The sequence below is a fragment of the Mirounga leonina genome, unplaced genomic scaffold (genome assembly GCF_011800145.1).
Source record: "Mirounga leonina isolate KUSES-001 unplaced genomic scaffold, KU_Mleo_1.0 Mir_152, whole genome shotgun sequence".
NCBI lineage: Eukaryota > Metazoa > Chordata > Mammalia > Carnivora > Phocidae > Mirounga > Mirounga leonina.
The window spans coordinates 6,484,815-6,497,919 of NW_023270380.1; the positions used below are offsets into that span (position 1 = coordinate 6,484,815).

General features: G+C 47.7%; 1 protein-coding gene across 2 annotated transcripts in view; it reads right to left on the reverse strand.

The window, feature by feature from the left end:
* NID1 (nidogen 1) overlaps positions 1-13,105 on the reverse strand; it is a 78,391-nt gene that overhangs the window by 25,647 nt on the left and 39,639 nt on the right. For both annotated transcript variants that reach the window (XM_035008512.1, XM_035008511.1), the window contains exons 8-10: positions 11,080-11,325; positions 9,899-10,042; positions 4,489-4,614 (exon numbers count right to left, since the gene is read on the reverse strand). In XM_035008512.1, the coding sequence (XP_034864403.1) occupies positions 4,489-4,614; positions 9,899-10,042; positions 11,080-11,325 (516 nt within the window). The remainder of the gene's footprint in view (positions 1-4,488; positions 4,615-9,898; positions 10,043-11,079; positions 11,326-13,105) is intronic.

The following is a 13,105-nucleotide window of genomic DNA, read 5'->3' on the forward strand; positions in this document are numbered from 1 at the left end:
CAACGTTTGAAGAGAGGCCCCCAAGCGGTCCCGGTGCCCTTCTAAGTAAGCTCCCTCTCCATCAGTGGTTTAGTCCACCGAGGAGAATGTGCCTAGACCCCAGACCTCCAGACATCCTGTCAGACTTCCTCCTCTGCTCCTCACTGGGTTGATACCCCTGGACTTCCTATTTTCTGCCACCTGCCCCTGATCAGTCTTTGCAGATGGACCCCATGCTGGTCATTCCACCTGGTACTCAACCTCAGCTTCACCCCGGGGCTCTGTCTCAGGCCACTCTCCATACCAGGGCCCCCAAACCCAACTTTCCTTCCACCTAGACGTGGAGGTGGGCCACGTGCAGGTGTATGTACTTCCCGTGGCGACTCTGCTGGAGCATTTGGAGCCAAGGATCTGAGACTTCTACGCGGCGTCTTTACCCTTGGCCACCAGGCAGGTAGAGCACTGAATACGAATGCTGAAGGCGAAGTCACCCATTTCCCGCGAAGGAAGGAGGAGTAAATGTTTCCAGGGCAGTGGGACAGGTGTTGTAGAGAGACTGTGGGTTTTGGGGTGTAAGCACCCTGGGTTTCTACCAGGTACACACATGTGTCCACCACATGGCTTTGGATACATAATTTCTCAGAGCCTCACGTTCTTCCTCTGTGGGAATTACTTCCCACATGCCAAGCACAGGGAGGCCCAGTAGATGAGCTATTATTCTTTACAGGGTCCCGATGATAGAACTCACAGAACGAGGGCTCAGGAAATGGGTGAGTGACCGAGAGGATAGCCAACAATACCGGCTTGCGCTCTTGCCTCAAGATGGAAGTCAAGGGCTGAGGTCTCGGGGGTATTTTCAATGGCTGGTGCAGGTTCTCTGGGGTTGTCAAGGCACCATTTAGCTTCTGGTTTTAAAGCTCCAAGACCCAGGACAGAATCCTGTCCCTCAGAACGTCAGAACAGAACCCTCTTCCTTCCCTCCAAGGAAGCCCTCCGTGTCTGGATTATCCCAAAGAAGGAGGGCTTCTCCTCTTTCTCCTCCTCACTGAATCTTCCCAAGATTGATTACAGTTTTTCTTGTCTTTGAGAGAGAGAGAGCTCCAAGCACTGTCAGGGGACAGGTCAAGGAGAGGATACTCTTCAAGGGTCCAAATTTCTGTCTGGAAAACAGTCACCCAGATGATACCTAACGAGTTCAAGAACACACTCTGCTTCCTCGGACCCTCCTGTCTTCTCTCCCATCGCCTCGTCTCTAATGCTCCTCTTTTCTCTAGGGTCCCCCTCCACCCCCAACTCCTTCAGCTTAGGCGCCCTAACTTTCAACAAATCAGGGTCCCTCAAAGGTAGGGAAAGTACATGCAGACAAAACCACCAGGAAACGAGTCTCACTCTGCTTTCTTTTCTCTATCTCTTCCTACACATATTTATGCCCTTTATAGCTCGTGGGTGGTCATTTTATAAGTGATGTTCGCTCACGGCCTCATTTTGCTCCAACCTAATTAACAGAGGAGACCCTCCGAACACAGCAAGCACCTATAGGTCTCAACATTCCCTCCCAGCCATTGTTGTCACGCATACGTTTCTATAATCCTCAAATCATTTCTAGAAAAAGGCAATTTATAACTGAATTTTTTACATCACGTTTTTCTTTATGGAAGACCACTTTGCCATGCCAAAAGCAATTTGCTTCTTAAAGAAGCTTAAAAAGCCGGCTTGCCATTCCAAATGGTTTAGTTCTACCTGTTTAATTTTTAAAATAAGTGAGGCATTTTTAAGTGAGGTGTCACGTCAGTTAAGAGGGAAAGTCTCTTCCACGGTTCTTGACGGTGAGCACACAGCCCACGGCCCTGGCAGTGTGCTTCATTCAGTTCTCACTCAAACGGAGTTTCTAGATGCTCTTGCTGACGATGATCATTCAGAGAGGGGTCAGGACAGTCAACGGAGGACAGCGGCTACCCCAACAACCTAAGCCATCAGAGGGGACACCGGGGCGCCCCGCTGTGCTTTCCTCAAAGGTTCCCGACCTTGTGGAGCTGGCGATTTCTCTGCAACTCTGATCCCACCCGTTCTAGTAATGGGAAGCTACATGCTGGGAGGGAGGCGGGCTTTCTGGAAAGGACAGCAAACCAGGCTCAAATGAGAATTAAAATTTAACTAGAATTCCAAGCAAACTGTACATTGGGGTTGTGCTTTTTCTAGGGCCTCCTTTTCTGAAGAGAAGCGCAGAAAGGGACCGTGCCCTGAGCTGGAAGGAGCAGAGCAGGCTGGCTGGGCCTGAGCCATTGCCGCCCACCTGGCGGCAGTCCCCCAGAGCCACCCGCAGGCTGGCGGGGGCTGGAAATGAGGCGACGGGAGAGAAGGAGGGAGATGCCAAGAGGGAAGGGCAACTGAGGGAAAGAAGTCACATGTTAAAAGGAGAGAAAGGTATACAGGGTATAAAGAGCTCTAAGGAGGGTGGTTTCTCTACTTACTTTAAGTTCTGAAGATAAGGTCACAAAAGTGAATGATTTACAATAATTTTTCCTAACAACATGACAGGAAGGGAAGGGAGAACACTGGGGGAAGCAAGGCCAAGCCTAAGGCCCTCTTCCTGCCCTGAGGGATGGGCAGGTACATGGTGTTGTGCACTGCACAAAGACACCCATGTGAGGGGTCAATGGAACCTCAAATTTCCCCACATTCTACACCCAGAGCCACGTATCATAGGGCTGTGGCCATGCAGAGGGGGGTTGTCTGTGTCTCCACATAAAGGTGATCTATGGGCTGTTTCCTTTGTGTGAACATACTTTGCACATACTAATTAACTGTAAAAGTTGGCACGCAGTGGAAAAGAGAAAGGTCGCGCGGGTTTACAGGAAATGCCAAACACGGAAGTCCACGGGGCAGTCCCTCCCACAGGGATACCGATCCTCAGGGAAAGATCCTTATGTCTGGCCAGCCCACATCCACTGCACGAGCCCCAGCCTTCACAGCACCGGCCTCCTCAACTGTCCCAATTCTCTTCCCTCCCTTCCCTGCTGTGACCTGGAGAAAAACCTTTCCAACCGAGGTTCCTGCGCAGCATACAGCTGTAACGAGGAATTTCGGCAGAGGTGAAACTGCCCATTAGGTGATCCGGTGATGAGCCACAGTGATTTGTTTGAATGCATTCAGGCAGACTTGGTTTTACCCCGTGAGCCACCTCTCCATGTGGCGAGTCTCAAAGGAGCAGAGTAATAGGGGTGATCCAGTGGCGGATCTTCAGGTGGTTTTCACATTTGTTTCTGAGCAGTGGGATCCACCGTTCAAACACAATCTCACTCAGAATGTGATGTATAGAGAAATGAATGGCTGGAGGTCGGGGCGGAGGACAAATCTGCCCAGGCTCCCATGGATCCTCACTGGCAGCTCCTAAGGGATCTCCAAGGGCTCCGGGGGCGCACAGTGAACCCATGATCCAGTGTGAGGCACTGAGGTCCAGACACGTGAAGTGTCTTCATCAAAATCCAATGCCTCGGAGTAGACATTTGCAACCCCACCTGTCCCCCAGTGAGTGTGCACGTCAGGGATGGTTGGCCACAGAAACCCAGGACGTCACGCCTCACAGCCATCTACCCCAGGACTGCACCCCCCCACCCCCCAGGTCTGAGTCCGGATGTAATGTAAATGGTGCTGTCATGAAAAATAAATGTTCGAATCACCTCCATCTCAAAAAAGCAGGGAAGGAAGTCAGGCCAGATACACAGAAATGGTTGTTCTCTATTGAGAAAGAAAAAGAAGTAACCTTAGCAGAGCTGAAATCTGCACTCTGTGCAAAGGGGACTGGCTTCTCTAAATCCACAGCTGTTTGGGTCACATTCAAAATATGAGAACTGCCTGTTCCTTTCCGCCCTCAAGCCATCACCTCACCCTGGGACCTCGGCAGCCTCATCTGAGCTTCGAGACAGAGCAAACAATGCACGCTAGGCTTCAGTGAGCAGCAAGGAAGGGGCAAGGAGGTGGTTCACTGACGCCATACAAGAAGAATCTGGTTTAAAATTGGGAAGAAATGCTGAGCTCGGATGGCCCATTCAGCATGCTGCCCTCCAGACCCGGAAATCTGCAAGAATCTCTGAACTTAAAATTCTTGGAACCCATAGGTCAAAGTGCTGCAGTAGAAAAAAAGTGGAAAAAATCTAAACAATCTGGCTCTTTGTGGTTGGCCTACCAGCACCCCCCCCCCCCCGAGCACCACCAACCTAAAGCATTATTAGCCCAATGAAGAGCTTCAACTCCCTCCTTTGACAAGGCTAAGAAGTTCTGCTATGACTTGTGGCTTACAATAACGTTGCTTATTCCTTAGACGTATGACCCTCCAGGTGGGTGGAGGGAAGGAATGAAGTCTGATCTATCTTTGTAAACTGCTTCTCCGAATAAAAGCCGGCCCCTGCCATCCCAACCAGGATAATTATCTGGGGCATCACCTTCATCCGCACAGATGCGAACGCACACCATATGAACAAGCGTTTTGAAAAGTTACACATAACTTACCCACACACTTTCCCTCCTCTGAAAACTGATAGCCCTCCACACACTCGCAACGGAAGGTTCCGGGGTGATTACTGCAGATTGCGTGGCTCCCACACACCGAGGGCTGTTCTGAACATTCATCGATATCTACAATGAATTTTTTTTAAAATGCAGACTTTAAAAAAAACTTCAAATATCAGTAAATATAATAAGATAGAAAGCATTTTGGCCTGTAAATGGAAGAGACTCTTAATCTCAGGAAACAAACTGAGGGCTGCTGGAGGGGAAGGGGGTGGGAGGGATGGAGTGGCTGGGTGATAGACATTGGGGAGGGGATGTGCTATGGTGAGTGCTGTGAATTGTGTAAGACTGATGAATCACAGACCTGTACCCCTGAAACAAATAATACATTATATGTTAATTTAAAAAATTTAAAAATTTAAAATAAATAAAACTTTTCTATATTCCAAAAGTAACATTAATATGATTTTTTTCTATTTATTTATTTGTTTGTTTATTCATTTATTTATTTATTGAGGGGGGAGAGCAGAGGGAGAGAATCTCAAGCAGACTCTGCGCTGGACGCAAGGCTCCATCTCATGACCCTGAGATCATGAGCTGAGCTGAAACAGAGAATTGGACGCTTAACTGACTGAGCCACCCAGGCGCCCCAGTAAGAGTTTTTTTTTTCTGTGCATAACTTTCGAGAGTGATCCCAAGGCCCACCTCCTATGTAAACGTGTGCTTCCCCTGCCTCTCCTGGAGTTAACTGCTGACCCTGGGGTTTGCTCACATCAGAATGGCAAGTACACATCAGAAAGCTGTGCAGACAAGTGTCTAGACTGTGAATACGCCTCCTAAAACTACAGAGCGTATTTAAATGTGCTACTTAAAAATACTACCTTTCTCCACTTATAGGTACAAAGCAAAGTTGAACAATTTAAAGCCTTATTGTGAATTTCTGAATGTTGTCTAGAGCTTAATGCACTAAAAGGAAGCTTGTAAATGAACTAGTAGGGTGATGCCCTCTCATGACAATCATGGGATAATGCAAGACAAAAAACCATATGCTTTGGAGCTGGACATAGCTAGGTTCAAATCCTGCCTCCTTTAGTTACCAGCTTGAGTGGTCTTGGGTAAGTTACTAACTACTCAGCCTCAGTTTCCCCATTGGTAAATGAAGCACAATATTAGTAATCTCGAGGGGTTCTTCTGAGGATTACAGAAATTGGATGTAAGCCAGAGGAGCTCCTAGTATGCTCAAGAAACATAGCTATTATTATAATTTTCAGGGGTTCATCTATACAACCAGCCAAGAGGTTGGATTTGGCCGATTCTAGGGACAAGGCCCTCAGATGGCCACTAGGCATCGGGGTCCAATCTGTAGCTAACACCACAGCAATGCTGGTTGGCCCAGACAAGAAACCGAGTGAACTCATCATTGCCCTGATTACCTGTCCACTGATGGACTGAAATAAACACAATCACACAAGGTCTTTCCCATGCCAGCCTCATCCTCAGAGTGTATGCAGTTACTTGGGGCATTTCTAGAACCCTGAGACATGGGGACGTCACTTCATGATGGCTGAGATCATACAAGTCCCCTCCTCTTCTCACCCTCCTCCAATGCCTTCATGTTAATCTTTCACACTTGGAAAACAAAGCCTCATGCGTCCACCTCCAAAGGCCAGCCTAGCCCATCTCTTCACTGGTGAGACAAATACCCTGCTGGCCTATTGGACCACATTGCATGACAGAGGCATTTTTGCCACATCAGCCCCAGAGCTTGACCTCTACCCATGCAAAAACCCAAACCAAATGGTATTCAGCTTTTTAAAAATATATTGCAATGCACGATCCTTTGCAACGTTTAAGATATGAGGTCTCACACAAGAGGACCGCTCCGGGCACAGCTGGAAGGTTAGAGAACAAAGCCCCTCCCAAAGCGGCCTCTTCCACGAGCTGGAGCTGGAGTGCGGCTACGGGGATATCCAGCGAGCGTGGACTCCACAGCTCCAGCCCCCAGCAGCTGCTCTGACAACACAGAAGAAAAAAATCAGCCCGGCTTCCAAGGTCTCTGTGCCCTAACTCTCAGAGGACACTCCCAGCCTGTTTAGACTGCAGGGCTCCACAGCTTGGACTCCATTGCCAAAGCACAAGAGCCCAGAGCAACAGTTTTCGATCAAAGGGACAGAGCGAAATCACCCGGGGAAGGGTTCCAAGTTCCAGTCCCTTGGACAGGGAAGCTGTGTATTTCAAAAAAGCTACTTCAGTGATTGGGAGGGTGATCAATCCCTCACGCCCTACCTAGGGGGACCTGGGGGCCCGTGGGATGAGGGAGGGCATGGTCCCCTGGCGCATGAAGATCTAGACCTCCATGACGGTCTCTCTCTCTCTCTCTCTGTATATATAGACCCAAGCAGGGTGACATCTTTTCTGTAGAGCAAGACCCTAGGAGTTTCCCCACTAAAAGCTCACAGTCCTTATAGTGAAATTCTTCCTAATGTCTACTTTAAATCCTTCTGTCAATTGAGGCTAGGACTAATCCTTCCTTTAGTGGACACAGTGAATTGGTGCTAACTGCCCCTCGTAAAATATCACAAAATCTGCTTCAAATTTATTGTTCTCGTCTCTGGGACGAGATTTCCTTGCACGTAGATCATTATCTAGCCCAACAGGAAAGTCCTAGATTATTTGTGTAATTACTCCTTCCTTTTTTTTTTCAGAGCGGCTACTTTTCACATATTTTCAACAAATCTGAATTTGCCCCTTTCTCAAGGCCAGGTTCTTTGAGGAGAGGAGTCTCATGATTGATCTGTTAAGGGCCTTGTGTGTACTCAAAATTACTCGAAGAGAGGTTATCCAAAATGATCTCTACAGACTCCCAACTGAGGAATGTATGGGAGTCATTCTGCCAGGCAGCAGAACTCTGCAATTCGTCTGGAAACCTCCAAACTATCTTGGAGGGTCACCGTGCAGCGTCTAGCCAACACCAGGCTTGTTGGGGATGTCATCTATCATTACATCAATGTTACACAAACTGAATTACAAAGGCTCATTCTCATTCTCTTCGAAGTCACTTTCCAGGTCAAAATAACACACGGCATGATTTGCTTAATGCAATTTCCTATCAACAGCCTAACGCCTCAATGCATTAACACTCCGAGGCATGTTCTAGTGACCCCGAACAAAAAGTAGCCTGACTGGGAATATCCTCACATTCCATGGTGCTAATCTGCCAGAACGGAGACTAACCAGAGAACAAAGGCAAGTTCACACATGAGCACCTATCTCCCTGAGAGCACCAGAGGGTTTTCTATGATAGCAACAGATTATGTAAGGTATGGCTGGTTGTGCCTTGGGAAGTGAAGCAAGCGCTCCCGCTACAATCTGCTCAGGTACGAAGAGTGGAAGAATTAGCCAGAGCGCATGGTTCAGCAGCAGCGGGTTGGGGCATCTCCATGCTTTACCCACATTGGGTTGGCTTATGAAGTTGAAGCAGGGCCACATAGAGACTAAGGAGGTATATGCTTCCAGCAGAGAAGTGAGGGAGCCCCATCCCTGCATGGTGTCCGTCACCATCTTCCTGGCTCTGCTCTCTCTCTCTCTCTCTCTCACACACACACACACACACACTACCATGCTGTGTCAAACTGGCCTGAGCCAGGTCAGCCATTCAAGACTGTTGGGCTCTTTGGGGAAATTCTGGAAAACTCTGATGATTAGAGGCAAGTAGGAACTCTGTCCCCCTCCCAGTTGCATGTTACAATGAAGGTGAGCATCGGATTGAATTCCACCACCTGTACAAAGCCATCAGCAGGCTGGCTAAATGGTTATACAGTCTGCTCCTGTAAGTGCAAGTTCCTGCTCCCCACTATTTCAGATGCCCCAGTGAGCACCTCACTCTGAGACAAATACAGCAACATACTGACAGTAGGATCTGCCAACCTCTATGTTAAATCAGCACACGAAATCTGCCACTAATCAGAGGGCTGGATGCCAGACCTAAGGCACTGTCCTCCAGTTTCAAGGCTCACCAGATTCTCAGACCCCAGTCATTCATGGGGACTGCTCACCTTTCTGGCAAACATACATGTGCATGCCACTCTTTCACTGGGGGAACTTTCTTCTAGCATCTCCTACATCTGCTAGCGAGCCCTCTGTTGCAGATTTAGGCGGCTCTGGTTGAAGGCTTGACATTCCTGCACTCGTTGCCTCTGTGGATGGACTCTTCACTGAGTCAGGCATCAACTAACTGGCCCTTGGTAGTGGACTGACACTTAGTCACAAATGCAGAAATACCGGCTGTCATGGCTCAGTATTCAAAATTAAATTATAATTAGGGGCGCCTGGGTAGCTCAGTTGGTTAAGCATCTGCCTTCGGCTCGGGTCGTGATCCCAGGGTCCCAGGATGGAGTCCCGCGTTGGGCTCCCTGCTCAGCGGGGAGTCTGCTTCTCCCTCTGCCCCTCCCCCCTCTCTTTCTCTCTCTCATGCTCGCTCTCTCTCAAATAAATTCTTTAAAATAAATAAATAAATTGTAATCAAATAAGTTCAGTGGGAAGGCAGCATAACACGCATGTGTTAGACAGACTCAAGTTCCAATGTTCCAGTGTCACTGGCTCACTTTGATGAGCCGCAGTGTTTCTCAGCTACAGAAACGGGAATGAACCTGCCACCCAGTGGAATGGCCACTCTCAATATAAATATATAAATAAGCCACAATAACAGGGTCGGCAAGGACGTGGGCCAAGGGCAACCCTTGTGTGCTGTTGGTGGGAACGGTACAGCTGCCGTGGGGAACACTGTGGAGTGTCTTCAAAAAATCACACATGGAATCACGCTATGACCCAGCAATTCCACTTCTGGGTATATGCCCCCAAAGACTTGAAAGCAGGGGTTCACACAGGTATTTGTACACCCATGTTCATAGCAGCATTATTCACACTAGCCAAAAAAATCGAAGCAACCCAAGGATCCACAGACAGACAAATGAATTAAAAAAAAATGGTAGTGTGTGCACACAATGGAATGTGATTCCCGCCTTAAGAAGGAAGTTAGTTCTGACCCAGGCTACCACGTGGATGAGCCTTGAGGACATTATGCTCAGTGAAATAAGCCAGTCACGGAAGGACAAGAACTCTGTAATGCCACTCGATGAGGTACATAGAGGGGTCACATTCATAGACAGAAAGTAGAATGGTGGTGGCCAGGGGCTGGGGGGACAAGGGAATGGGGAGCTGTTGTTTAACGGGGACAGAGTTTCAGTTCTACAAGATGACTGTAGGAACCCCAGGTGTGGGGCTCGGCACGTCCCCCAGTGCTTCCCTCACCCCTGCAACCTCGCTTCACCCAGCCCTCTGGTTTGCAGACTCCAGACACCTCCTCCAAGCCTCTTCCCCAGCCCCCACAAGTCAGAAGGGATGGCTGTACCAGAGCAGGTCCTTCCATCCCCTCGGAAGCCGATGGAGCACTCGCAGGTGAACTGAACCCCGGGACCAGGGCGACAGGCCGCGTTGGTATCACACCCGTGAGTGCCGATGTAGCAAGGATTCTGCAGGGCATCCGGGGAGCCGTCTGTGAAGGAGAGACAAGGAGGCCAAGTGAGTAATTCAAGAACGCCTGCAGGTTTCCTCCTTCCACAGAAAGTAAGGTCCAGTTGATGACCCAGAGAACGGCAGAGGGCCCCGAACAAGAAACCAGCCGACTCCCGTGCCACCCTGGGGCAGGATCAGCAAACCACGTCCCTCCAGATCCATGCCTGTTCTTGTAAATAAAGTTTTATTGGAAACCAGCCACATCCATTCACTTGCATATAGTCTACGGCTGCTTTTGTGCCACAATGGCAGAACTGAGATCTTCAGACACCGTAGAGCTGGAAAAGCCTAGAATGTTTACTGCCGAGCCTTTTAAGAAAAAAAAAATGTATCACCCCTGATGCCTAGAGCCAGTGTTGTCAAAGGAGGAAGAAAGACACCTGCCCTCCTTCTGCTTTATGGAGCAAAGCAAGGACAAATGTGGTGAGCTGGAGAGGTGACCTGGGTATGCAGCAAGCACTAAAAAGAACTGGAAAAGAGAACTCTAGACCCTAATGCCAGACCCCAAATATACAGAGCCCATGGGGCTAGAAGATTCGGGTGATGTGGAGTCTGACACCGAGACGGCATGCTAGCTCTCCAAACACCAGCACCTTGCATGCAGCCAGAAGCACCCACAGACCAGACCTCAGCGCCAGCGATGTGCTACCACAGGATGGGGGGTGCTGTAGGCTCCGTACCTGACCTTCATCAGACTTTATTTAGATCTCCTCAGACCCTGAGCTGAGCATTCCCAAGGCTGAGCATGAGTGTTCGAAATGCGCTGCCAAAGCCAGCCATAGCCTTCGGATGGTCTGCTCTGGAAGGTACCTCAAGGGTTAGCATTCTTCACTCCACCCCACACAGAGATGTGTAAGTTTTAAGAATCATAGATGGCAACATTATTTATCTCTGTCAGGACATACTCTAGCATCCTCTTCTTCTTACTGAGAGTAAAAGATGAAAAACAACACATGCCAGAGGAGACACAGATGTGCGGGCAGACACACAATGCCCAATCTGAGCTGCCATTCCTACCCCTCACGGGACCGATGGAGTTGCTTAGAGCATAGCGCAGGATCTTCTCCTCCTGGTTGTACAGGACAAACACGCTGTCCACTGAAAGCTGCTGGGTGCTGGGCAGGGCCGGCTGGGAGGTGTCGTGGGCGCATTCCTGGAAGGTGATGGTCTGGCGCCACTGGTAAGTGTAGATGTTGGAAGGGGCAGCGCCATCTTGCTCAGGCTCCATCACAGTGTACTCCCGCATGGAGGAGGAGGTGATCACTGGGATGTGGTGTGGGGGGAAGAAGGGAGACAAGGCAGGGCAACAAACGAGGCAAGAGGTTTAGTCAAGGGCTTTAAAACCATGGGCAGTATTCCCAGCCCAAATGAGAGATCAGATGGAACAGATTACGTAAGACCGCTAATTTCTGTGTTGGGACTCGTTGTGCTACCTAGATTTCCCACACTATTATGGTATTGTTTGCATTAGTAGTATTTACTGCTTTCTCTCATCAAGTGCTCTTGTAAGTTCTGAAGTCACCCAGAACCAACCCAGAGATTAAGGTCCAGTGGAAAGGGCACATGCTTGAAAGCAGATACACCTGAACTGACACCACCACTCACAAGGTGTGCGATCACAGGCCGGTTACAACTTCTTTAGCCGCCATTTCTTTTACAACATGGGTTGGGGTGAGAATGACATACGTGTGTAAAATTTCTGGACCCACGCAGGCTAATACTACTAAGATAAACTACCATTTATAGAGCATTGACCCTGTAACTAGCAGAGAGCTAACAGCTTTATATAGATTATCTCACTTGAGATTCAATAAATAGTGGTGGCTATGTATCACCCTAGATGAAGCAGTTCTCTGAAAAAAAAAAAAAAAAAAAAAAAAAAAGAGACACTAAATGGGTTTCAGTAGCCAATTTCTGAAAAATTACTATAATGCCATGAGCAAACCTCAACAGAGGAGAAGAGAGACAGTCTTCCCGCTCAGGAGAGAGCTTGCTTTTCACCCATACGATGAAACTCTCAATGTCCTATTTAAAAAATAAATAAATAAATAAAAAAGAATAAAAGGCTCTTTATATTTGTGTGCCCTGCTGTAGTTCATAACAAAAGCCAGAGGATAAATAAAAGATTAATGTAAGCTGCCTCTTGTCCAGCTCCCACGTGCTGTGCTGCCAGAAACGCCAGCTGGTCGCAGGCCGACGGCAGACTGGGATCCTGCTGCTCACTCCACCTCCGGGCCACCAACCCTCGGGGTCCCCGGAAGAGCCCAATCAAGCCACAGAGCGTGGTAATTAGTATGACCTCTCCGGATGGCGACTTAATGAGAGCCTTTAAAAAGTTCCTATTGTTTGGCTCAGCAACTCTACTTCTAGGAACTGAATCTTAGAAAAGAATCAGAAATTTGGTCAAGATTTATGATGAAGATGGTCCTTTCAACTCATCATGGGATGGGAAAATTGGAAATAACTTAAGCTTTAGAAAATAGAATGGTTTAAATTAATAGCCATATAAGACAATCGTGCAGATTCATTAAAAAGTGTTTTCAAAGCCTACTGAATGAAACTATAAAATATTCAGGATTTGAAATTAACTGGAAAATGAAGATATAATAATGGGGTATAACTGCAATTTTATTTAAATAAAAACTATACACCTGACTGTAGAGCACATAATAATATTGCATCAATGTGAAGTTTCCTGACTGTGAACATTGCACTGTGGCCACATAAGAGAATGTTCTTGTTCTTAAGAAAAATGGGTGAATTATTTAGGGGGTGGAGGATCACAATGACTAAAACTTACTTTCAAAAAAATGTATTATTTGCAAGATATATATATGAGAATGATAAAATAAATATGGCAAAATGTTAACAACTGGTGGAAGTGAGTAAATGGCAGATGGAAATTGTGCTACTTTGAAATTATTTAAAATAGTAAATTAAAATACAGATATATACATATATACATATGTACATATATTTACATATAGATGTAATAGCCACGCTATACATTACAACCCTAGGACTTATAAGATCTATGTTGAAA